The sequence below is a fragment of the Pyrgilauda ruficollis genome, unplaced genomic scaffold, assembly GCF_017590135.1.
Source record: "Pyrgilauda ruficollis isolate IOZ18807 unplaced genomic scaffold, ASM1759013v1 scaffold67, whole genome shotgun sequence".
Taxonomy (NCBI): Eukaryota; Metazoa; Chordata; class Aves; order Passeriformes; family Passeridae; genus Pyrgilauda; species Pyrgilauda ruficollis.
The window spans coordinates 1213513-1237344 of NW_024528488.1; the positions used below are offsets into that span (position 1 = coordinate 1213513).

Genomic DNA, 23832 nt, shown 5'->3' on the forward strand with positions numbered 1-23832 from the left:
GGTTCTGCTGACAGGAGCCGTGGCCTGTGAAGGCCCCACAGGAGCCTGGGATAAGTGTGAGAAGGAAGGACAACTGTTGTGTCCCAACCATACCTGTCCCAGTTCCCAATCCGTCTGCACCCCTTGGTGGGAAGTAGATCCCTCAGAAGATGGGGAAGTTGAGCCTTGGTGGGTGGAGGTAAGACATTGTGTTAAGTCTAATCTTTGTTTCTCATGATCCATATCACTTGGTGATTCATCAAACTGCCAGGGATTGGAAAGGGGTCACTGTATTTTTATAGCAGCCCATCAGCTTTTTAATCTTATTTTCCCCCTTGCTTCTGGTGGGCAGCAAAGTGAGTGGACATCTGGCAGCCCACCACAGCAGCAAACACTCATTTCTGCTACACTAAGCACAGCTGCTGCCAAAAATGCTTGGCACAAGCCCTGTGGCAGGGCTCATGGAAAGCCAGATGACTCTTGTCCATAAAAAAGAGGGATGCTGGTTGTTTCTCTTGGCTGTGCTCTGCTCCTGTGGTGCCTCTGCCATCCCTGGGGGTCTCACGGGTTGTCCCTTGTTAGAGGCAGACATGGTGGCAAGGTAGAAACAGACTTATTTGACTGAATGCAAGGGTCATGAGATGCCCAGGGCAGTAGCTGCTGCATTAATAACCTTAGCTTTACCAGGAATAGCAAGTTTAAATGTTAAACTGTTCATGGTGCTAGTGTGGCTCTCCTGCTGCTTGGGGGAAAGTGGAGAGTTTCTCCATTGTCAAACCCATGTCTTGGGGGCTCTCTATTTCTTTCTTCTTCCTCCAAAGAGTAGGATTGGAAATGGAGGGAATTTTACCCCGTTGAGTGCCTGACATGTAGTTCTGCTTTCTAGACAGCAAACCCAGGACCAGCAGATCCATCCCCAGGAAGCTGTAATATTGAGACAGGGCAGATGTGTTCCAGGGGAAGGGAAGCTTTAGGAGCTGAGCAGGAGTTCAGCTGTATTCCCACAGCTGCTTCATAGTGGTTTCCATTGCTGCTCCAGATGGGGGAACTGGATTTTTAATCCTGTCCAATGGAACTCACTTGAGGGGAACACGTTTTTTGTAGTATTGAGTGGTGGCCAAGCAGCTTTCATTGAGCAGACCAGTGCCAGGAGGGATTCCCAGGCTGGTGCCATCACTACAGTATGAAAAACCTGGCTTAGATATTCCACGAGTTTTCTGACATTGTAGTATTTTAGAGTCGCATTGCTTCCAGGAAAAGGCTCATCCTGACTTTTCTTTGAATGGCTGCCTGGAGAGACTGAGCTGTTGGGAGCATGGTGCCAGTTCCTGGCAGATGGGGATGGTGGAGACGACAGTGACATGTGCAGGGGCACTGACTGGAATTTCCTCTCTCCTCTCTGCCATGAATCTCCTCTCTGCATTTCGAGTCTCCTCAACTTGCAAAATGAAGATGTGATTCATGGGATTCTGAGCATACTTTGTGGTAACTTTATTAGTGCAGGAAGTTTATTTGTGGTCACTGAATGTTCAGTCATTTAAAGCAGATTTAAGTAGCTTTAAAATTTATATGGCTTGGAAGCAAAATTTCAGCCTGCCTGGAATCAATGGGGAAAACCACCACCACCACTGGGATAAGGTACTGGGATAAGGTTTGGCTGTGCCCTGTTTAAGAAATGTGTCTTCTAAAAGTTTTCTGCTCTAATTGCATTCCTTTGTTCTTTTCCCTTAAAGTCTTGTGAAGAAAGCAATCTGAGGACCATGCATCCATGACTCCTGGAACCAGCCTGTGAGCCAGGGCGATGGAAGTTCTAGAGGGCCTCCAGCGTACTGCTTCCGTGAGCATTCCCAATGGATGTGCCAACAGGATTTTCCAAGGAAACATGGAGGGAGGGAGCACTGATGCCTTGGAGGCCTGTGGTGCTGAGCACTGCACCTCTGGCGATGCAATCCCCAGTGAGCAGGAGGAAACACACAGGTATAAGAAGACAACCAAGGGCAGCCGGATCTGGAATTTCGTCAGACGAAGGAAAGGACTCTCTACAAATAAAGATAGGCCCCAGTCCATGATTCTGCTGGGAGTTGCCTCTGAGGTGTCAGAATTAAAAAAGCCATCCTTCATGGACAGGGTACGCTCATCAAAAAAGGGAAGATCCTCTAGGACACCCAAGAACGTGGATGTGAGAGCATCCAGAGTGCAGGATGTGTGTGACCCTGAGGAGGACCTTCATGGCAGTGGGCAGAGAGCTGTCTACAGGGTTAGGAAGCTGGGCGATGGCCGGAGGCCCTCCCGCCACTCTTATGCGGGGTACATCGAGGATTTGGACTCTTCTTTTGAGGACATAGAGCTTAACATCAGCGTTCCTGAACTTGATGCCACTGAAAGTAAATGTCTCAGGGATGTCAGTGGCAGATTACACGGTGAGGATAATGATGGTAACTGCCACAGAATACCGGCCAGGAAGAGTGAGTCTTTGAATTTTGAACACGTTAAGAGTCCTGCAATTACAGAAGGGGACAATCAAAAGAGGTGTGCTGTGCTCCCACAGGAGAGCAGGAGAGGAAGGAGCTCTGATGTCTGGAGCTATCTGAAAGGAATTTCATTAGCTAGCAAAGATAATTCAAAGCTCCCAGATCAAAGGGCTGAAACCAATTTCCAGAACTTAGAAAATACAACTGATCATTCCGCTTCTTACTTTGACTTTGATACGAGATGTGAGGAAAATCTCAGCCAGCGAAAAAAATCAAACGGTGCTGCCAAAGCCACTCACTTTGGGGGTGTTGTGAGGTTCTTAACCAGCGTGGCCGAGGCAGCGAGGCGGCTGCGAGGCTCCTCGAGGGCGTTTTCCCCCGATGAGAAGAGGCCTCAGCGCAGTTTCCGGGGCCGCAGGCAGGATGTGGCCTCCCCCAAAGAGGGCTTGGTTATTGAGAACGAGAATGCGAAGGCCTTCTGCACGGTGGGAGCCTGTCTGCAGTCCCCGGATTCAGGCACGTGGGAGAACCTGAGCTTTGAGAGTTTGGCGGGGAAGGAGCCCGTGCAGCCCTGCAAAACTGCAGATGGGCTGAAAGGCGTTGGTTCCTCTGGCCTGGACAGTGGCCATGACAGGCTTAATGAAACCTCACCTTCTCCCTTTGGGCCAGAACCATCCATGTCTCACCTGGCAGAGCTTGCAGATGCCTCTTTCACTGAGATGAACAGCAAAGACCCCTCTGAGGGTCTGGTTGAACTTCCACAGATGACTCTGGCTGAACCGACTGAGGACTTGGGCATTACTCCAGAGAAGACCCAGGTCATGGTTGGGGACCTGCCACCTTCTCATGATCTTCCCATGAATAGTTTGGGTACTGTGGACCTGGGCTGTTCTCCAGCTGCCAGTCGGGACTTTTCTGCAGAAACTGAAGTGCAGACTCACCTTCCACAGGCATCACCAACTAAATTTGATTCTGGGGACGTGGCTTGTGCCCCAGTGATTGCTAAAGACATGGATCCATCTCCAGCAGTTGCTCAGGAGCTTTCAGAGACAGAAGTGGATAATCAGGACTTGAGTAATCCTGAGCTGCCTTTGCAAAACTTGTCTGGAAGTGAGCTGGAGTTTCAAGACACTGGCAGTACCCTGGAGAGGGTCGTGGGCAGGGACCTGGCACCTTCTCCCGATCTTCCTGTCAGTAATCTGGATGCTGCAGGCCTGGGCTGCTCTCCAGCTGCTGATGGTGGCTTTCCTGCAGTGACTGAGGCTCAGGCCCACCTTCCACAGACATCACTGACTAAACTTGATACTGAGGACATGGCTTGTGCCCCAGTGATTGCTAAAGACATGAATCCATCTCCAGCTGCGGCTCAGGAAATTTCAAGGACAGAACTGGATAATCAGGACTTGAGAAACCCTGAGCTGCCTTTGCAGGACTTGTTGAGAGGTGAGCTGGGGATTCAGGACTCGGGCAGTACTCCAGAGACATTGCAGGTTGTGGGCAGCGATGTGCCACCTTCTCCTGATCTTCCTGTGAATAAGCTGGATACTGTGGATCTGGACTATTCCCCAGATGCCAGTGGTGACTTCTCTGCAGCACCTGAGGCTCTGATCCACCCTCCCCAGACAGTTGTGACTGAAGAGATCCAAGACACTGTCAGTACTCTGGAGACGAGTCAGGTCACGGGCAGGGACCTGCCACCTTCTCATGACATTCCTGAGAATATTCTGGATGCTGCGGACATGGGCTGTTCTGCAGTTGCCGACGTGGACTTTTCTGTAGTGACTTTTTTAAAGTGTTCCACAGTGAAAAGGCAGGGTTCAGAACACCCTGGTGGCCGCATTAAAAAACGGGGAACCGCTTCATTTGTGGAACAAAACTCTGTGGAGGTCATGGACAGAGTGGAAGAGTTTGACTGCAGCACAGAGTGCAGGCCCTTCCAGGTGCACGTCTCGAGGATTGTCTCTTCTGGACGCCTCAAAAATGGAAAGGTAGGAGCAGCTTTGTAAGGTTTGCAAAAAGACCACGCTGCTGTACATCTCAAAAAGCTGGTTTGCACTGGAAAGCATTTTTTACATCCCTCATTGGGATTTGCAGCTATAGAAGGTTGTTCTGTGGATAGTGGCAGCAGACACAGCTCTTGATCAGTCTGAGTCTGAGCTCAGCGCTGCTTCTCCTAAGACCCTTCATGTGTATCAGTGTCTCTTGAAGAGGGTGTAGTAGTTTATGTATTCCTAGACACTAGCTTTAGTTTTTTTTTCTTCTATGCATTTAGGTTGATTTGAAGTAGAAGCTCCTAAGAAGAGGGGTTTTAACAAATGGAGAGTTTTTAAGTTTGTTTTTTTTTGCTGTGGGCAAACAGAACTCAGCATTTGCACTTTGACCTCTGTGTTTTCTTACCTTAAAGCGTTGTAGGAGTGATGGGATGGATGATGAATGAGAGGTGGGCAATGCTAGTGGCTCCAGTCATGGCAGGACGTTCCTGTCTGGTACAAGCAAGTCTTTAAAAGCTCTTAAAATCCTCAAAACATGTAAGTATTTTCAACTAGGTTCTGGGTGTTACAAATCTGTCTTGTCCAGCTTATTGCTACGAAACCTCAGAAGTCCTGTGGATCCAGTGTGAAGCCGAGCTTTAGGGTTCTTTTGGATACCTGCTGGTTAGCTGAGGCTGAAATGAGGACTTTTTCTTTTTTCAAGGTGCCAGGTAGAAAAATAAGATTGATTTGTGAAGGAACTTTCTCTTTTCCTATTGGGTTTTGAGAGACAAGAGATATTCCAGAGGTGGTGACACTGTTGCCTGTTGGAAAAGGGGTCACAGTAACTTCTGAGCCGAGAGGGGAAGTGTTTGAAAATTGGCAGCAGATTAGAAATGCTGGGGGAAAAAATCTGAACTTCTGACTTGCAGCTAAAACAGGCAGCAGTATTGTTAGTTATTCCTGGTTTTGTTTTTCTGCTGTTTCTGTGTAATACAAAGAGTTACAGAGGCTCTCTGTGTAATCCCAGGCACTCCAGAGGAGTGAGTAGTGGTTGGTCGCTTCTTGGGGTTTCTGGAAGAAACATTTTTAGGAGGAGTTTGGGAGGGCTATGGTTTGATATCCTTTCACAGGGACCAAGCTGAAAGTATTCGGGGCAGCAGCAAGATGAGAGAGGCATGAAAGGATGGAGTGGAGCAGAGGGAAATACCAGCACTCTTCTCCCAGAGCAGCCACAGGACCTGCCTGTCTGACCCCAGCGCTCTCAGGGCACAATCCCAGTGCTCTCTCAGCTCAGCTGTGTGAGCAGGAGATGCCCGAAGTCCCAGCTCAGCTGTTGCAGCTTACTAACAGGACAAAAAAACTTAAATATGGTGCTTGAGATAACTGGACAGGAAGCCTCCCCCGGGTTCCCGTGGAGCGTGGCGATAGCACACGACCTCTGGGCTGCCGCGGCTTCCTCTGGCCGGGAGGGCTGGCTGCCTCCTGGGCAGGGGCTGCAGCAGGGGGAGGGAAAGCACACAGCCCAGCTGGGTTCTGGACACCTCCTGCACGCCGGGAACTCCTGCTGCAGGTTTGGCAGTGCACAGAGGTTGGGTGGTGGCACCAAACCCAGAGCAAAGGGAGGCTGAAGGAGGGATCTCCTGGGCAGGAGCAGCCCTGGAGAGTCTGCCAGCAGCTCCAGTAACAAATGACCTGAGATACCCCAGGGATTTGCTCGCCTATCTCCCATCAGGGAGCGGCACTCGGAAACACTTTACCAAAAATAAACATGGAAGAGGAGTAACTTCAGCCTGAAGCGTGACAGTAGTAGCAAAGTCCAGCCTCTTATTGTTTTAGGGCTCAGTCCATCTCTTTGCTGGCACCTGTTTCTCAGGACAGTCACTGGCCCTGCTGCCTCCACTCCAGGCTGCTCTGATTAACTACAGGATTTGTATTTCAAGGGAAATGCTCAACCACAGGCAGGAGAAGATGCTGCCAGGACGGGATGGCTTGGCCAGGCCAGCTGCTCTGAGCAAGTTCCCAGCAGTTTTACAGTGTGTGAGCAGAGTAGGGTAGAAGGCATTTCCCAAACAACTTAAACAGTACCCCAAAAAAAGCATAAAAGTGCCTGTTCCCACAGAGGCTCTTGTGGGGACATGGTGTGAGAAACTGAGGCTGGTATAGCACAAGGGGTGCTGGAGTGGGATTTAAGGGATGATCTGTACATTGGTTCGGTCAGGAAGTAAATCTGTTTAGTTGTATCTGCAATTAATACACCTGATTTTTGCTTTCCTGGTCATGTCTTTTAAAATTCTAATGTCTTTGGGCAGGAGCTGAGTGATGATATGGTCAAGTGGTTTGGTAGGATTTGATCCTGGTGCTTTAAAGGAAATAGCATTGCAGCAGCATTTAATAAAAGCAGATGCAGAAAAGTAGAAAAGCACATCCCTGATAGTTGCTTTCAGATCCCATTCCAAATTCTCATGTGTTCTGGGAACTTGTGAAACAGTGGAGATAAAATGTTTTGAAGAATTGAAAGAACAGTAAAGGTCAAAACAAATTGTCAGTGGGAAATGCATTACTCCATTCACACTGCTGCAGCTCTGGAGTCACAGTGCCATCCTTATTCTGAGACATGAGACATGGAGTAAAAGATGACATGGAGGTTTCACTAGTTTTTGGACAGAGTTTCCGTTTTCCATGACTCTGCTGAAGTGAATTATCCTCCTTCAACCTCTAAAAACGCCACAGCATCCCAGCAGGGAAACTGCTGCTGCAGGAAGTCAGGCATAGCCCCAGGAGTTGTCTTTGAGCATTTCCAATAGCTTGAGATGATGTTTAGATGGAAAGCAGATTCGATACCATGTATTTTGCAATTCCAGCCTTCCATCAGGGTTCCAGACTGGCTGGTGTGTCCATGGACAGGGTTTGTGGGTGATTTGATACCTCCTTTGGAGTGACATGAGGAAAGGTTGCAAAATAGGCATCTGAATTCATATTTCAGGTATCAGTTTGGAGTTTTTAGGACATAGAAACAAGTGTCGGGTTTATTTCTGGCAGAGAGGTCTGCCATAGGGTGAGGTCCCTGCTTGTCCCAGGGCCATGACCAGGAGCATCTTGGAGCCTCTGGGCTCGTGTCACCCTCGCAGTGGCAGAGCAGAGGCTTTCACCGCAGTCTTTCTGTGCCCTCTGCTGGCTTGCTTGGGAAATAAGAAGTTATTTGGATGGACCAGAAAGTCAAATAATTTCCTTGGGATTCAGAATTTTATCTCCAAAGGGTTTGCAGGCTGCAGCTTGCTTCTGGCTGTTGTGCACCAGCCCCCAGTTGGGTTTGTGAGGCCGTTTCTGGGGGAATTAGGATTGCCAGAAGTGTGAAAATGAGATTTCTATGGGCTTGTCAGCCTTGGCAAAAGCTGTGTGTCCCATAGGATGAGGTGCCAGGCTGATGGGATGCTGGGTTTGGTTTCAGGGCTCTGTAAGGGGCCGTGTGCTCAAACTCCTGCATCACTGCAGATGTTTCCCTGGAGCAGGTGTTGAGGTTGTTCCTCTGAGTTTGGCCTCGGATCCAAACTGTCCCAGTGGCACAAAGGCTGTTCCTGGTGCAGAGTGTGCTGCTGCTCCGAGTGGCCCACATGGATATGGGTGCTGTCAGGGCCTTAGGAGGTTGTTGGGGTTCCTGTGCCATAGCTGCTCCGTGTGGGAAAGCGGGAGCCTCTCGCTGCGGTGGGTCCGACTGGAAGCGCAGGATTGCTGATTTGCCTGAGTGTGCGCATGCCAGGGGGTGGGTTTGCAGATCTGCTGCCTGATAGCTGGGGCAGAGCTCAGATCCTCCCACAGCTTTGGGGTTTGGCTTTAGTGAAGCTCCAAGTGCCTTTTCACAAGAGGAAGATCCAGCAAAGTTCCCTTTTCTATCTGTGTTTGAGGAGAAATTGCAGGTGATGCCCATAGTAACATTTAGCTTGAGATTAGTTTATTGTGGGAGCCGCTGCAGAGATGGAATTGCTGAGGGGATTTTTCCCTTTCCTCCCACTGCTGAATGACACTGACCAGGAAGTAGTATCTGGGAGAGTTGGTCTTCAGAACTTTCTTCATCTCCTGGTTATTCAGCTCCTGGGTTGTGTCTTAGCCTGCTATAACAAAAGACTTTATAGTCCTTCCAGATTGAGAAATAGCACTTCACTTTCTAAATCCTGCTGTTGCCAAAAGAGTGCTGTATTCCTATCTGCAGCAAGTTGCAATTTACTTGCAGAATGAAGATTTTGGGTATTTATGGCTTTTAATATGGTTGTGTCTGACAATCATTTTATTTTTAGAGACAAAACCTCTAAAGCCTATCTGCAAGCTGTGCAGATTCTTGTATTCATAATAACCAGGAGGTGCTAGCAAAATCTTGAATTAAAGCCTATATTTAGTGCTATCTATAGTGGGGTAGGGTTTTTTGGGAAACGTATTTTTAACATTGTCAGGGAAAGGCAGGTTGAGTTTGCAAAGCTGATAGGCTTTGCATGTATATAGAACCAGCCATGGAACAAACACATGGATAATTCAGATTTCCACATGCTTTCTTTAAACACATGGTGTGCCTCTCCTTTATCCCATTCCCAGGCTCAAAAGTTAAACCAGGGCATCAGAGTAGGGATGGGAAGGAGCACCTTTGGGCATTGCTGGCCTTATGCTAAAGAGACTCTGTGTTGAAAATTCCCTGGATGGAAGGTTTTCTTTGGCTTTTACCTCCTCCCAGCTGCTTTCCAGCCAAGAGAAGTGTACTGGCTCACTGGCTATGATGCTGGTGCTGGGAGATGGAGCCTTAATTCATCCACAGCTTTCTTCTGGGGTAATTACAGCCTGTCTGCTTTGTTCTTCATCTGTAAATGAAAATAACAGCACATGAGTGAAAATGAGCTGCTGGAGTCTTGAGGATGGATCCACCAAATGATCCCAGGCACCCAGTTATTATCAGGCTCCTGGAAGTGTGACAGATGCACATCTGTGATTGAGCCTAGAAACCTCCTAGAGAGGAACACCTCCTGTTTGCTGCCCTTGACCTTTGTCAAATGATTTTTCTTCTGATTTCTTGACTCTAAGATTATACACAAGACTTCCATGGTGTCACATGTCACAGAGAATGAAATGAAAAATAGGAGTTTGAATTGTGATGTTTTTAAAAAGAACATTCCATTCTGCAAAATGTCATGATACAGTTGTAATTTTCAGGAACTTTTCCTCCTGGAATAGAATAATAAAAGTTGGAGTGAGGAAAACACCAACATTTTCCTCCACTTAGCTGTAAATGCCAATTCTTTGGATTAGTGTTACCAAACATTAAGGTGTAACTGAGGTATTTGGACATTTTATGGGTGCTTCAATCAATTGCAACTGTTCTGTTCAAGTAAATATTTTGTAGGCTATAGATGCAAGGACATGTCTGGTTAGCAGTGAGCTGCCAACCTGTTTGGCTGCTCTTTGCTGTTCCTTGGAAGCCGCCAGCCCTCGCTGGTACGGGGTCCTCAGCACCAGCTAATCCCTTCCCTGTGTCTGCTCCTGCTGGGGCTTGGGAATGGGAGAGCAGCCTCACTCCCAAAATGCAGAGCAGCAAGGGGATCTCCATCAGGATCACTCCCAGAAGTTCCTGGAACACTCAGTGCTACTGGAAGTGTTGGGCTCAAAGCTGTACAAGGTCTGAGCTCCCCGCAGTGGGGGCACTGGGGGCTACACACCAAGGCCAGCAGGTCCTGACCTTGCAGTCAGAAATGCACTGGGTGCAGACTGCAGCGAGCTGTGCTGTGGTCATTCTGTGTATTATTGTATGTCCTGCGCTTGCTTTGCCTGAGATTGAGTGCTGTTGGTGAAATCCTTCTGTGCCCCTTCCCTTGGCAGCCGACGTCTCACCGTGCGCAGCCGTCCCCCCAGGCAGAGCCCTTCAAGGCGCTGGTGGAGCGCTGCCGCTCGGAGCCGCTCTCGCAGAGCACCCCCATGGGGCTGGACCAGCTGGGAGGGCGCATGCAGCACCTGCTCCGCAGACGTGGTGAGTGCCTCTTCCCTGCCACCTTTGTTTTTTGGTGTCACCCAGAGCCGTGGTGAGTGCCTCTTCTCTGCCAGCTTTGCTTTTTTGGTGTCACCCATGGTGCAGAGCCATGGTGAGTGCCTCTTCTCTGCCACCTTTACTTTTTGGTGTCACCCATGCTCCAGAGCTGTGGAGAGTGCCTCTTCTCTGCCAGCTTTGCTTTTTTGGTGTCACCCATGCTGCAGAGCCATGGTGAGTGCCTCTCCCAGCTTTGCTTTTTGGGTGTCACCCATGCTGCAGAGCCGGCCAAGGGCAGCAGGGATGGAAGAGTCAGGAATGTGGTTTGCATCTGTGTTGGTTACATCCCTGATGCCAGGTGAGGGAGCTCTGAGAGCCGCATGCTGAGGAGTTTCTTGCTGGCTAATAGGATCTTCTTGTGTACAGTGTGTTTATGAAATAAGGCTGTTTTCTCTCTCTGATGTCTCTGAACACAGTCCCCATAATCTGTTTATAAGAGGATGAACAGTGGTAGGCACATGAGGTGTAAAAGCCGTTCAGCAACTGCTGTGTGAGTTTATGTTTGGTGGTTTTCTCTTGAATTTCTGTCCTCTAAGAATCCTCTGTGGTGAGTACTCACTGAGTACTCACTGTTTGGAGGTGGTGAGTGATGATGGATACTGAGATCACAACTCAAGTCTGGTGTTTGTTTGGAAACACAAGAAGTGAAGGGTGTTTTCCTCTTGTGCTTGGGTACTTTTCATGATGAAGGAAGGAGTCTCATGAGCCAAAGACTGGGATGACCTCTCTGCATTTGTCCTGCTCACAGTGACACCAGAGAGAGCACTGTGGAGTGTATTTGCTGGCAGGGTCTCATGCTGGCAGGTAAATTGGCTGATGGCTGAATAGATGACATCATTTTATGAACCTCCTAATTAAAAAGATTGATAATGAGAGAAAGGAAATGATTTCCTGAAGGGCCACTGCTGGCACGAAGGGTCCTGTGATTTAGCGATGGGCGAGCACGGAAGCGCTGCCAGGTTGTGCTGGCATCGCTCGGGAGCACTCCGGGGATCCGGGCGGCTGATGGATGGTGGCAGCACATCAGGCTTCAGAAGAGCTGGGGAGAATAAGGCCAATTAGCTGCCTGTGCTGTTAATTGATGGCTCTGCTGCTGGGTTGCAGTGGTTCCCAGCACAGGGGGTCACACAGCCCCTCAGAGTGAGCATTCCCTGTTTGCATGCTGCTCCATCCATTGCCTCCTCCTGCTGGAACCAGCCCCGTGCTGCAGCCTGGCTCTCCAAGAGTCTCCAAAGTGAAACGTGGGCTGCTAAAAATAGCAGCAGGCTGCCTGCATCAGCATTGAGGAAATAGGTCTCAGTGCAATCTCTCTCCCAACAACGCTGGAAGAAAACCGGGATGGCTGCCCAGCCAGCCTGCAGCTGCATCCCAGCCCTGCTGCTGCATCCCAGCCCTGCTGCGCTCTGGCCTGGGCAGGCAGAGCCCCCACCTGTTTGGTTTGGGGGTCTCCTCTCTCCCAAAGCATGGAACCATTTAGTCTGGTCTCAAACCCCTCACGACTGACACAGTCTGAAACCTCTGCCTGGTGAGAGGTACGTCAGGAGATAGGAATTGAGCGTTGTGCATCTTTTAGGGAAGAATTCCAGAACGTGGCTTTTTTCTGCAATCTTTGCTCCATGACTGGGGTGAGGAGCTCCAGGTGGTGGAAGCACCTGTGGGGATGTATGTACCACATATGTGCACTGCCTGGATCACATGTACCTGTGCTAGCAGCTGCTCTGGGGGCACCAGTGGTGCTCAGCTCTGTTTCCTTCCCTCCAGCCCAGGGGATGTGAAGAGCCTGACGGAAGAAGGGATTAAAATTTAAGCTTGCCAAATGTGGGAGGGAAAACTCTGGTCTCATACATAATGGCAGCTTCACCCCAAAAAGGGAGAGTTAAGATGTGGAGCTGAAAATTTCTGTTGACTGGAAAAGTAGAGCTCATTTGCCTCTCTTTCACAAGCTGCTGTGTGCCTGGGTAGTGCCATCTGCAAGGCCAGGCTGGGGTCTGGTGTGAGTGGTATCACTCAAAGCTAGAGCAGAACTGCGTCTCTGAGGGCTTGGTCTGAAATGCTGAGGGTGAGAACCAGCCCAGTTTCCTTAAAAAACCAGCTTTTATGGCCTTACCCATTTCTGGTTTGTGTGTAAATTGGAGGAGCTGTTTCTTTTCCAAGGCCTGGAAAGGTCCAAGGTCCAGTCACCTATGGACCACGGTGAGTGTGCAGCTGGGATTGCTGCAGGTGCTGCTGCTGGAGCAGTTGGGACCCAGGGAGCTGCTGCCCTGGGCACACTGCTGCAGGCTGATGAGGGTCTCCTGCTCCTGGAGCTCCTGGCAGAGCATCCTGACCCCACACTGGGATGTGGCTCCTGGCTCTGCCTTTTTGTAGTATCCAAGCTGCACTATTTCTCTTGCATCCCAAGAGCACTGAATAAAGCACCTAAATAGACTCTGTGCTCTCTTTTTCTAAAGGAGAGGTTGAATGAGTCTCTTGCAAACAATTTTGTTTCTTTCATTTAAAAGAACAGCCTCCGCCCCCAGCCTGAGCTAAAGCACAGCATTTATCTTTTGTCATTCCTTTTTATTTTTTTGTTCCCGTGGATTTTCTCCTGGCAGCTGAGAATGAGCAGGCTTCAAAGACCCTGAAGGTGCGCGGGAACTGCAGGAACGGTGGCCGTCGGTGGAACCTCTTCAAGCCTGGAGCTGAGAAGCTGCAGATCGGTCGGGTAAGGAGCTGTGTGGAACGTGCCCCTGCCTGCTTCAGGGCTGGGATTTGCCTGCATTGGGCTTTGTGTTTATAACAATATGCCTTACTAACAGCTTCCTCAATCCCTGGGTCCTTCAGCTACAGATGGGGATGGTTTTGGTTTGGTATTATTTTGTAGCAATAAAAGCTCATGTGCATTGTCTTTTCCCCGAATCAGTGTCCCTTCAATGTGTAGCAGAGGCTGTTGTTCTGTCACTGGGCCTCCTGTGCCTGTGGCTGAGTGCTCCTTGCAGGTGGAGGGAACTGTGACGTTTCCCATTGCCTTCAGATCTGCTCTGTGGTTTTGATGGGTTTATTTTTTCTCCTTCCTTTTTTAGCCCTGTGTCCTTTGGGTTTGGTGCTGCTCCCGGCACCATCTCAGTGATAAATTCATGTCACTGCTTCTTTTCCAAAGTGTTTTGCAAATACAGGCACAATCCACTTGGTTCTTTTTTTGTGAATGATGCTTCTAGTGGGGGAAGTAAAAGCTGTTGTGGGCATGGGGATGTTTGTGTTTTCCTCTGGGAAGAATTCAGAAAATATGGCAAAAATGGTATAATTTGATATGTTTCCTTGCTTGGGTGGTGGGTTGATTTTTTTTTTGCTGTGCCCTGTGTTTGAAGTCTGGAGGTTTCGGTTCTTTCATGGTCATTTTTTGGGACTTGCAGTGCTCATGAGTCTGGTTTCAGTGGTACCCAACAGATCCGGATTGTCCCAAACCCAACAGATTTCCCAGCCTGCAGTGTGATGCAGCCAGAGTTTTCTACTGAGTATGGCAGAAGAGGTTTAGCTCTTGTTGTTCCTCTAGGGCACAGGAGCAAAGGATGGTCTGGGAGCCAGGAATTTCCCTGCTGGAGTGGAGAGGGGAACTGACCTTCTCTTGTGTCTCTGTGGCTCTTTCCCACCCCACTGCTGTCCTTCCTTACCAGACCTTTCTTGTATTCCTTTCCTCTTTGATATTTGATGAGCTGCCTTCCTGAATGTGATTTCCAGGGGGTCCCTGGCCTCTGTGTGTGCTTTTCCATCACAGTAAGTTGGCAGTGAGTGATGCTGAGTTCTCCCTCCTCCTTGTGTTGGGTGTTGCTTTCCAGGGAACCCGTGCAGGGATAGACTGCTGGATTTTTGGTCCCTTGTGACTTTCTGGAATTCCATCTTGCATCACTTCTGTTTTCTTTGCTGAGTTTTTATGGGCTGAGGTACAAAGGCAGAGGAGAGATAGACAAGGAGTTCAGCTCTTCTTTTTCTCTTCCTTCCCTTTGGGTCCTGCCTCGCTGGCGAGACATGAACTGCTTCTTTCAACTCAGGAAAGCTGTTCTGGTTTCAGACAAGCTGAACATCTGAAGCTTTGAACAAAGTTTTCCTGGAAGATGAAATGATCCCTATCCAATAAAGCTGTTTGTCCTTGGGGCCAGGATAAAGGCAGTGACTGCAGAGCAGCAGAGCAGTGAAATATCCTGTTGTGCAGTGTGCAAGCCCTGCCTTGGTGTGTCTCAGGTGTGTTATCCATGAGCTGGGTCCCTGTTCAGGGTCTGCTACTGACCAGTGCATGAATGGATTTGGTCCTTAATTAATCACTTTATTACACCTTAGTTAACCACTTTATTAATCCTTTAAGAGGAGCCTTTGCAGCTTTCGTAGCTGTCCTGGAGGCCCTTCTGGAAGCCAAGGTGCTGTTTTGACACAACATTGCTCCTGAATTATCTGTGTCCTGAGCATCCTAAAGCCAGGCCTGTTTCAGATTGCAAACAGAGCCCAGATTACGTCAGAGACCCTTAGAGAAGCTGTGAAAAATGGAAACCTCAGCAAACGAACATCTGCTGAAGTTTGGGAAAGGTTAGCTAAGAAAGTGCTTCTCCTGTGCTGATAGCTGGGAAGGATGTGCAGCTGGAAAGGGAAGTGAGCTGCTCATGACCCCAGAGATCTGTGGGTGCTGTTTGACTCAGACATGGCCATGCCAAAGACCTGTGGCCCCCTGAGGCAGAGAATTGGGTTTGGGGAGGTCTGTTCAGCTGGTTTTTAAATCGTGGCAAGCAGGCAGCTCTGAAACCTTTGGTTTATAAATCAGAGGTGCTGTGCAAGTGCTGCAGGAGCTGGATACAGAAATGTGGTTCACAACAGCAGTGCTGCAAAACTCATCTGTCACCTCTGCCCCAAGCTCAGTGAAGATCTACAGGGCTGCACATCACCTCTTGGCCAGAAAGATGTTTCTGCTCTGGCAAGTTGTGTACATTTGGGGTGAGATTTGTGGGCCTGGGTGTCTGTTGTCAGGTGCTTTCATTGACAGCTGACACCAGTGAGGTGGCAGAGCAATGCAGAAAGGAGAGATTTATCTTTCCAAGAAAGAGTATCTGAAATCTGGGCACAAGCTGAAGAAGTTTTTTATGGAGTAGGTAAGTTTGTTGTTCCACTTTGAAGGTGGGAATAAGAAACTGAAGCACTGGAGGGTGATACATATGGAGCCATACAATATTTTATTTATTTATTTCCTAATTTAAGAATCAAGTAAAAATAAATAAGGTCAGACTTCTAAAAGATTTCAGTCTTTAATTTTTTTCCAGAGTACACTCTTCAGCCTGGAGAAAACTCTGTTGAAGCAGTTCATGTGCAGAGCATTTTGGTTTAGCACTTAGGTCACTTAGAGCCTTTGCTTTTATGGGAGCAGTTTGGCACAATCAGGACCAACTTGCAGGAGACCTCAAGGTGCCCTGAATTGCAGGCTTTGTTGCAGCAGAGATTACAGAGTGCCCTGAAAGGCTGCCCTGACAGGACCCTCAGCATCTCTCCTGCCTCTGATTTACCCTCAGGCAGGTCCTGCCAGCTGGGATGTGGCTGATCCTCGGAGCAGGGGGAGCAGTGAGCTCCTTTCTGCAGCCCCAGAGCGATGCTGGGAGATGTCTGATGTCTGGATGTCAGAAGCAGAGGGTGACAGTCGCACCCTGACCCAAATCACTGGCCTCTGCTGCCCCTTGTGAGGGAACTTCTTGCTTCTTATTAGCTGCCCAGTCAAAATCATCTCAGCCTTTTCCAGACAGATGCTCTGGGGATGTGCTCCAGGAGGAATCACAGAACTACCAGGTTGGAAAAGACCTTTAACATCAAGTCCAACCCATGCCCCAACATCTCAACCAAACCATGGCACTGAGTGTCACATCCAATCTTTTTTTAAAAGAAGGGAGATTCAGGCCTTCCTGAAATGGGAAACCTCCTCTCAATGTGTGTTAATTCTCTCTGTCTTTAATTTCCATCCTTTAGAGATGACTGCAGCCATTCCTGTCCTCTGCTCCTTCCCTCCCTTCCTGCCCTGTGTGCTTGTGTACAAGGGACTAGAGCCCAAATTTATATGCTGGAGGAAGCCACTGTTAATTAGCTAGACTGGAAACTTTGCATGAGAGGAGCTTCTTTGACATCCCCTATACTAATAATAGGCAGGCCTGCTGTGCAGAGGTGTTGAATATTCACAAAACCCACCCCCCAGCCTGTCCTTTCTCCTGTGGAAGTCAGGAGCTCTTTCCAGAGCCTAGTGGGGGGTTGCCAGAGCGATGATGGTGGATGTGCCAGTCTGCAGCTCCCCAGAGCTAAATCCCCACTGGCTGTGTTTGTGAGGAATAGGAAATTCAGGCAACGTGCAGCCTGCAGGAGAACAGAGTGAAGGGGAAGTTGATTTGGGTGAGAATGCTGCTTGGTATTCAGGGCCAGCTCTCCTGCCTGCTATTTTTATCCTCTCACATAGTGCTGAGTGGGCAGTTTGGGCAGAGGGGGGATTTTTTTTCCCTTTGCCAAGTGTCCTGCCCTGTGTTCCTGTGCACTTGGGCAGGAAGGGGGTTGTGCTGGGGCTCCTGGGCTGTAGCGTCCTGGGACATGAGTGGGATGTGATCACAGCCAGATTTTGGAGCCCCTGTGTCCCTGGAAACAGGCTGGGAGAAAAGCACAGTCCTGAGGCTTTCCTGGTGCTAATTAGTTTAAATATCAGTGTGGTGCTACAAGAGGTTTATGTGCATGTATGGAGGGCTGCCAGGAAAACAAATCCTCATTGAATCTCTCTTCCCTCATCTTAAACATTGAGTATTTCTGCTGGCAAGGTATATCTGAGCCATGTATTTTATATCTTGATAAACCTATTCTGTTGCTCTACTTAGCAGTGCTCTGAAGTCTTTATGGAGTTGGGGTTTTTTTTAAATATATTTAGCCATTTAGAAATGTTTTTTGCGAGTTCTGAAAAACTCGGTGTGCTGTTGCTCAAATAAATCAAAATTGGCTTGCTCATTCGAGGTGGAAAAAGGGATTGAGCTGCAGAATATTGCAGTGCTCTGATCCAGCCCCATCTGTCTGCATGAGGAGTGCCCAGGCAGGCTCCCTGCACCCCTGGCTGCAGCACTTCAGCCTTTTCAGCACCTGAGCTGTGTCTGACCTGCTGGGTGTGGGAGCTGGGCCGGGCAGGCAGAGCTGAGTGTGAGCTGCAGGTCAGCGCTGAGCCCATCTGCATCCCTCTCGCATGAACGGGCCTGCTCCGGGCTCCCTCCCCTGGGACTGGCATGAGGAGCACTGCAAAGCACACATTAGGAAGCCTGAAACTAGAAATGAGTGCTATTTCCAACCTTACCATGCTCTGGGTATTTAGAAAAACATTCAGAATGCCGTGGTTTTGTGCATAACCCCTGGTGACTTGGGTGTTGCTCCAGCAGTGCCACAACCCAGGTGTTCCCCTGCACTCCTGGGGACAAACAGGGCTTCAGTGACTCTGAACCTTGCAGGAAGAGGTTTGAAATGATAAATGGCCACCTTTGAGTTGTGGGTTTATGTGCTGGGCAGCTCAAGAGAGATTTGAAGCTCCAGACTCCTCAGCCCTTCAGCAGTTGTGTCTAAGTCTATATTAAGAAGAATCTCAGCTTCCAGTTCGTGATGGTTTTTATAGTGCCATTGAACCTCGGGGTGTCTCTGTGCAGCTGCAGGTGGTAGGTACTGCATCCTACATGGCATTAACTGTGTGCAGTGGTGACTGTACATAATCACTTCTATACTTCAAATGGAGCTCTCAGCCTAACTTTAAATAGCACTTTGGAATGGCTCCTTTTTCCTATTGCTCAGTAGTTCCACCTTGATTGCTCTGCTCCAACTCATTACTCAGCTCTGTCACCGTGTTTCACTCTGGGATATGGTTTATACAAAAGAAGCTTTAATGTAAACTCAATTTGTGTTGCATTGCTAAAACCTTAATGACATTTTGCTTGGCACCAGTATAGACTCTGTGGTTTGCCCTTCCCCAGTGCACTGTGTTCCCAATAAACAAATGGCTGTGGTAGGTGTAGCATGAAAAATCCCAGGGTAAATATTGGAACAAATGCTTTTGTAGTGCTTCCTAAGCCCTGGCTGTGCTTGTGATTCCAGGCCACCGTGGTGTCACCAGTGTTTAGCTGAAAAGGAGCTAAATTTGGGAAGGACAGGCAAAAGCACAGGTCAGAACTCCAAAATGTCTTCTGTAGCTGCTGAGATTGGATTCTGAGATGCATCAGGTTTGAGATGCATGCCAGAAGTGCTGCTGGAGCCACAAGGTGGGTGGATACACCCAGAAGGCCACCAGGAGATGGTGGGGAGTGGTTGTGTGTGGCTCCCTGGACTCTGAGATGAGCTCTGGGTGCTTCACTGCATCACCGGCCTGACATGGCCCAGGGCAATTCCCTTGGGATCCTGGAGAGGCAGGAGCAGCATCCTGCTCCTGTGAGGAGCTCTGTGATCCCACAGTGTCCAGAGCACTGTTTTGACTCTGTTGATGACCTGGAAGGAACATCTGGGACCATCCCCTTTGCTGTTCACCCCAAGCTGGTCAATGGGATGATCCTCATGCAGCTTGGAGGGGATGTGTTCATAAGCCCCAAATCCAGAGCACCTGCACACACTGCTGAGGTGCTGGCACTTGAAAATTTGGGCTCACAGGGAAACTGCAGCTGCTCTGACTTTTGCTCTGCCCTTGGCATTCAAGAAGCTGAAGTGGATTTAGTAACAAGCTGTCCCTAGTACCAAAGGTAGGAATAAAGGGACTAATTTTATCCCTGGTTTTGTTCTGCAGATTTATGGAGGTTTTCACACGTGAATTGAACTGGGATATTGACCCAACACTGTGCTTGTACTTGGAGGAGTATGAAATGAACAGGATAAGAGGCTGCAGGGGACTTGGGTATTATCAGTGCAGTCACATGGCTTGCAGTGAGCTCCTCGATGGGGCAGGGAAAGCTTCATCTCTTAATGGACTGCACAGAATACAGAGAATAATTCCCCTAATAAATCTCTTTCAGTCTCTAATATCTAGGGAAATATATTATCCTGTTGTCCAAAAACCTTGCGAGATCAGTCTTTTCTGGACAAGAACAGACATTTCATGGTAGCTCTGCTGTGCTAGGTTCAGGGATTGCACTGGAAAGGAGAGGGAATAACAACTGGCTGCAGTGCTGCTGTTCCCAGTGTGAAATCCCATTTGCCACCCAGGACCAAGACAGACTGTGCAGCAGGACGTGCAGGGAGCATCCTCTGGGGAGTGGAAGGCTGCAGGGATTGCACCTCTGTGAAGCAGCAGCAGCACGGACACAGCACAGAGGTTGTGGCCAGTAGGGACCACTTTTGGGGGGCCTTTGGCCGCTGGCCTTGGAGCACTCTTGCCCTCAGCAGTGGGTTTAACCTCTGAGTGTGGAGAGCTGCTTGGACACAGGTTGCTTCCAAGGTGAAGCTGATTTTCCTGCAAATCTCTGAGCTCAGCCAGTGCTGTCTTTGCCCCAGCTTGCTGGCACTCCTTGTGCTGGTGTCCCCTGCAGGGCTGTCCCCAGGATGCTGTGTGTCATCTGGGGAGAGACAGGGAAGCAGAACAATTGCTGCAAGCCAGCAAGGGGCTGCTGCAAGCTGGAGTGGGATGCCCAGGAAGAAGCTTCAAGAGGGATGAGTCCCCATGGGATGAATCGCTTTCCACCCCTCCTCGTGCAAGGACTTCACCTAAAAGCAGGAGTGACTCCAGTGCTTGGTGTGGTGGGTGCTCCTTAGCTCTGCCTCTTGACACCTTTCCAAATACTGAGGTGGGTTTAACCTTGCCTGGAGGAACAAACATGCCCCACTGCAGTCAGGAGGGGATTTGTCTGTCTTTTAGAGGGGACTTGCTGTGCTGTGGGGATACTTGGTGTGTCTGAGGTGCTCAGATGTGGCGGTAGATGTGTCAAATCAGTGTCATCATGGTGCTGGGAGGGGACTGAGTTGAGCAGTGAGCAGCACAGTGCAAGCAGGGCCAGGTGTCTTCCAGGCACCTGAACAGGCTGCAGTCAGGAGAAATCCTCCAGCAAGCAAGAAAACAGAGACAAAAGTAAATGGAAGTGTTTGGAGCCTTGGTGGCAGTGATGCCATGGGGTGCCCTGGCCATGCTGGGTGTTCTGGACTGCTGACCTAGAACAGACTGGACAGAGTTAAATAATAAAGTAGGGATTTATTAGGAGGCTTCAATAGATCTACTTTGAGCAGCACAAGAGCCCAGCCAGGGCTACTCCCAAGATGAACCAAAATGCTCACAAAATAGATGACTGGTTACAGGGTCTCACACTTTTATAAGTTTTGGTCTATTAATATATTGGAGGTAATTGTCCAATTACAGCTGTAGCTCATGAACTTTTATCTTTCTTGTTTTTCTCTCTTTGGTCTACTGTTTGTGTTTTTGGGCTTGAGATTTGGATCAGTTGTCTTTGGGTTTCTAGTTAGAGCAGGAATTGTTTTGTCTCCCTACTCTGTGCAGAGAGCTCACCATCCCCTAATATGCAGCCCAGACCCACACACTAAAGCAGCACAGAGTCTGAAAAACAGAAAAGCTCAAACCTGAGGCATCAGTGCACAGGCAGTGCTGGCAGCAGCTGTGCTGGGGGATTGCCTTTGCCTTGGGAGTGGGGAGCTGTGTGTGCCACTGCTGGCTCCAGCAGCTCTGGAGATTCCCCAGGACAGGCCTGGGCTTGGCACTGGGGGGCTTCCACCTCACAGTGACCCCTGGAAGGTTAAGACACCAAAGCAGAGCTCTGTGAACATTTGTTTGGCGTTATGTTGCCATCAGAGCTGCTGCACCGTGTGCTGTTGGGTGTTTACCTGGTGCTTGCTCTGTGATTCCCTGCTGGAACACAGCACAGCACAAAGCTGTCCTTCCAGTGAAGGCTAAGAAAGATATTCCTGGACTCTCCTCCCATCCCTGGCAGCTCAGGGATTTGTGCAGGTGAGAAATTCCTGCCTAGAAATGAGGAGGGAGAGCTCACAGCCTCTCTCCCTGCCCTTCACTTTGGCTGGGCTCTGCAGGGGTTGAGCTGCTCGTGTCACTTGCCCTCCTTAACCATGGCCTTGGGACTCCACCTTCATTGCTCTGGGGCTTCCCTGGGGTCACTGAGTGTGGGAAGTGGGAATTGAAATGCCTCAAGCCCTGTTCATGTTGGATGGAGGGGTGGCTGAGGCTGAGGGATGAGGGGGGGACAGCGAAGGGAGATGTCCCAAGCGGACCTGAGCAATAATCCTGCCCAAATGTGGTTCTGCTTGGGCAGGACCATCCTGAGAGTGAAGGAAGAACCTGGTACTTTCAAAACATCATGTGCTAAAACAAAAATGGCCAATTCCCCTGGCTCAGTGTGCTCTGCAGACTAGGACAGTGTTCATGCCACCTTTACAGTGTTTTGCAGTGACAAAGTTCTTGTAGAAATGGATTTTGTCCCTCTTTGCCAGGAGTTGGGACTTGGACAAGAAGAACCAGCAGTTGGAACCTTCTGTTTGCAGGATTTATTTCCATCCATGCTTTATTTGAGCCATCTCTTTCTTTTCTAAGATACCTCACATTTTATTTTTAATACTGGACAAATACCAAATATTCCTCAAGAGAGATCTGTGATTGCAGCTCAGTTCTGACAGTTGAGAATAGTCCAACCAACGTACTTGCCTCATCTGAAATGCTGCTATTTTGAGCTGTGCTTTTGTTTTTAGCCATCAGTGATAAGTTTGCATTTCCTGTGGATGATATTTTGGGTTGACGTGAATTGTTAAGGCCCCACTGTGTAAAATGGTTTTCTTCCTGTGTGACTTCAGGCTTGTCTTTTCTGGTTTGATACCCTCATCCAAACCAGAAGCAGAATTAAATCCTCACATCCCAGCTGGTCATCACTAAATAATTTGTATTACATCTTGCTGAAGCGTTCTGGAAGTGATGCGGCAGGAAGGCTTATTTCCTGTTTTGGTTTTTTTTTTTTTGGTTTTTTTTTCTTTTCCTTTATTTTGGACTTAAGATAAAGGCAAACTGAACTTTGCAGGCACTTGTTTGGAATCAGACATTTTCCAGCGATTATTTTGCAAACTATTAGAGCGGCAGATCATGAGGTGGGAACCCAGTTATGCAAACAAAGCCACGTCACTCTTGGCCAAAAATAGCTTCAGTACATGTGCAGTAAGGTGGAAACGAAGGCCTTTGGTGTACACAGAGCAAACAGCGAGGGAGGCAAGAGGGGAAGCTGCAGCTTTTTGTTTAGAGCCTCTCATGTTTAGAGCAAAGTGTGTTTTCCAGAGACAAAGCAGAGTGTTGGTGCTTGTAATGTCAGTGGGATGGGAGTTACTCTCTTCCTTACAGATGAAGGGAATGAGGGTTTGAGAGATGGCACTCTGGTCCCAGGGGTGTTGGTAATTTTAACATCCAGGTCCCAGGCAGAGCATGAAGAAATGCTGAAGGAAAGCTAAAGAATGTTCCCTTTCCTTCCTCTGCTCAGGCCATCTCCAGCACGGGGAAAACCTGGTCCTTGCTGTGTTCCCCTGGGATTCTGGCTTCACATCTCATGCGGAGATGCTGCCTGGCCTTGAGTCTTCCTCTCCTTTCATTTCAGCCTCATCCAGCACTGCAGTGCCCTAAATAATTTTGAGATCACCCCAGTGGCTGTTTGCTGTGTACAGGGATTTGCTGCCTGGGAGTTTTCTGGGTGTTTGCAGCAGGGCTGGGGTCTGGCTTCCTTTACAGTGCTGCAAGTTCCTCTCTACCAGGCTTAAAATAATCTTGTGTCTTCCTTGTGCACCATCGGCACCCCAGCTCCCTTTGCAGTGATGTGGTTAATTGCAGTTTGTTATCGAGCTGTTAGGAGATGGTTTTGGGCCAAGAGAGGAGATACAGCAGGAGCTTGGCTATGGAAAATGCAGCTGTAGGTGTGCAGATGTAGCTTCCATTGGATTAAAGCCTCCTTTTTATGAAGACTTGCAATTTCTTATCTCCCAATACTTTTCTGGGATGAGGCAGAAGGGGGCTATAAAGTTGAGCAGAGGCTTGATGCCTTGTGTAATGGGCAGAGTGATTCCCAGGCTCATTCCCTGTTCTTCACACACAGTTTTTGTCTCAATTAGAAATTGTGTTCGAATTATCTCTGTATTCATCCAGACCTGCAAGTGCCTATCAGAACATCTTAATGGCTTCAGCTGGGAATTTCTACTCCTGCTCCTCCTCTTTCCAAAGGTGTATACAAAGCTTTACTCCTGCCACAATTCCCAAACACAGGATTTTATTGCTCAGGTCTCCCCTCCAAGTTCTGTTACAGTTTTCAGGTTTTGCCTGGAGTGTATTCCACACAGGATTCCTGTGCATGTTGCTGCTTAG

General features: G+C 48.9%; 1 protein-coding gene across 1 annotated transcript in view; it reads left to right on the forward strand.

Moving 5' to 3' along the window:
* ARHGEF9 (Cdc42 guanine nucleotide exchange factor 9) overlaps positions 1-23832 on the forward strand; it is a 190038-nt gene that overhangs the window by 21100 nt on the left and 145106 nt on the right. Inside the window, exons 2-4 of the mRNA XM_041484784.1 lie at positions 1713-4438; positions 10280-10427; positions 13079-13188. Coding sequence (XP_041340718.1) covers positions 1781-4438; positions 10280-10427; positions 13079-13188 — 2916 coding nt within the window. The 5' untranslated portion in view covers positions 1713-1780. The remainder of the gene's footprint in view (positions 1-1712; positions 4439-10279; positions 10428-13078; positions 13189-23832) is intronic.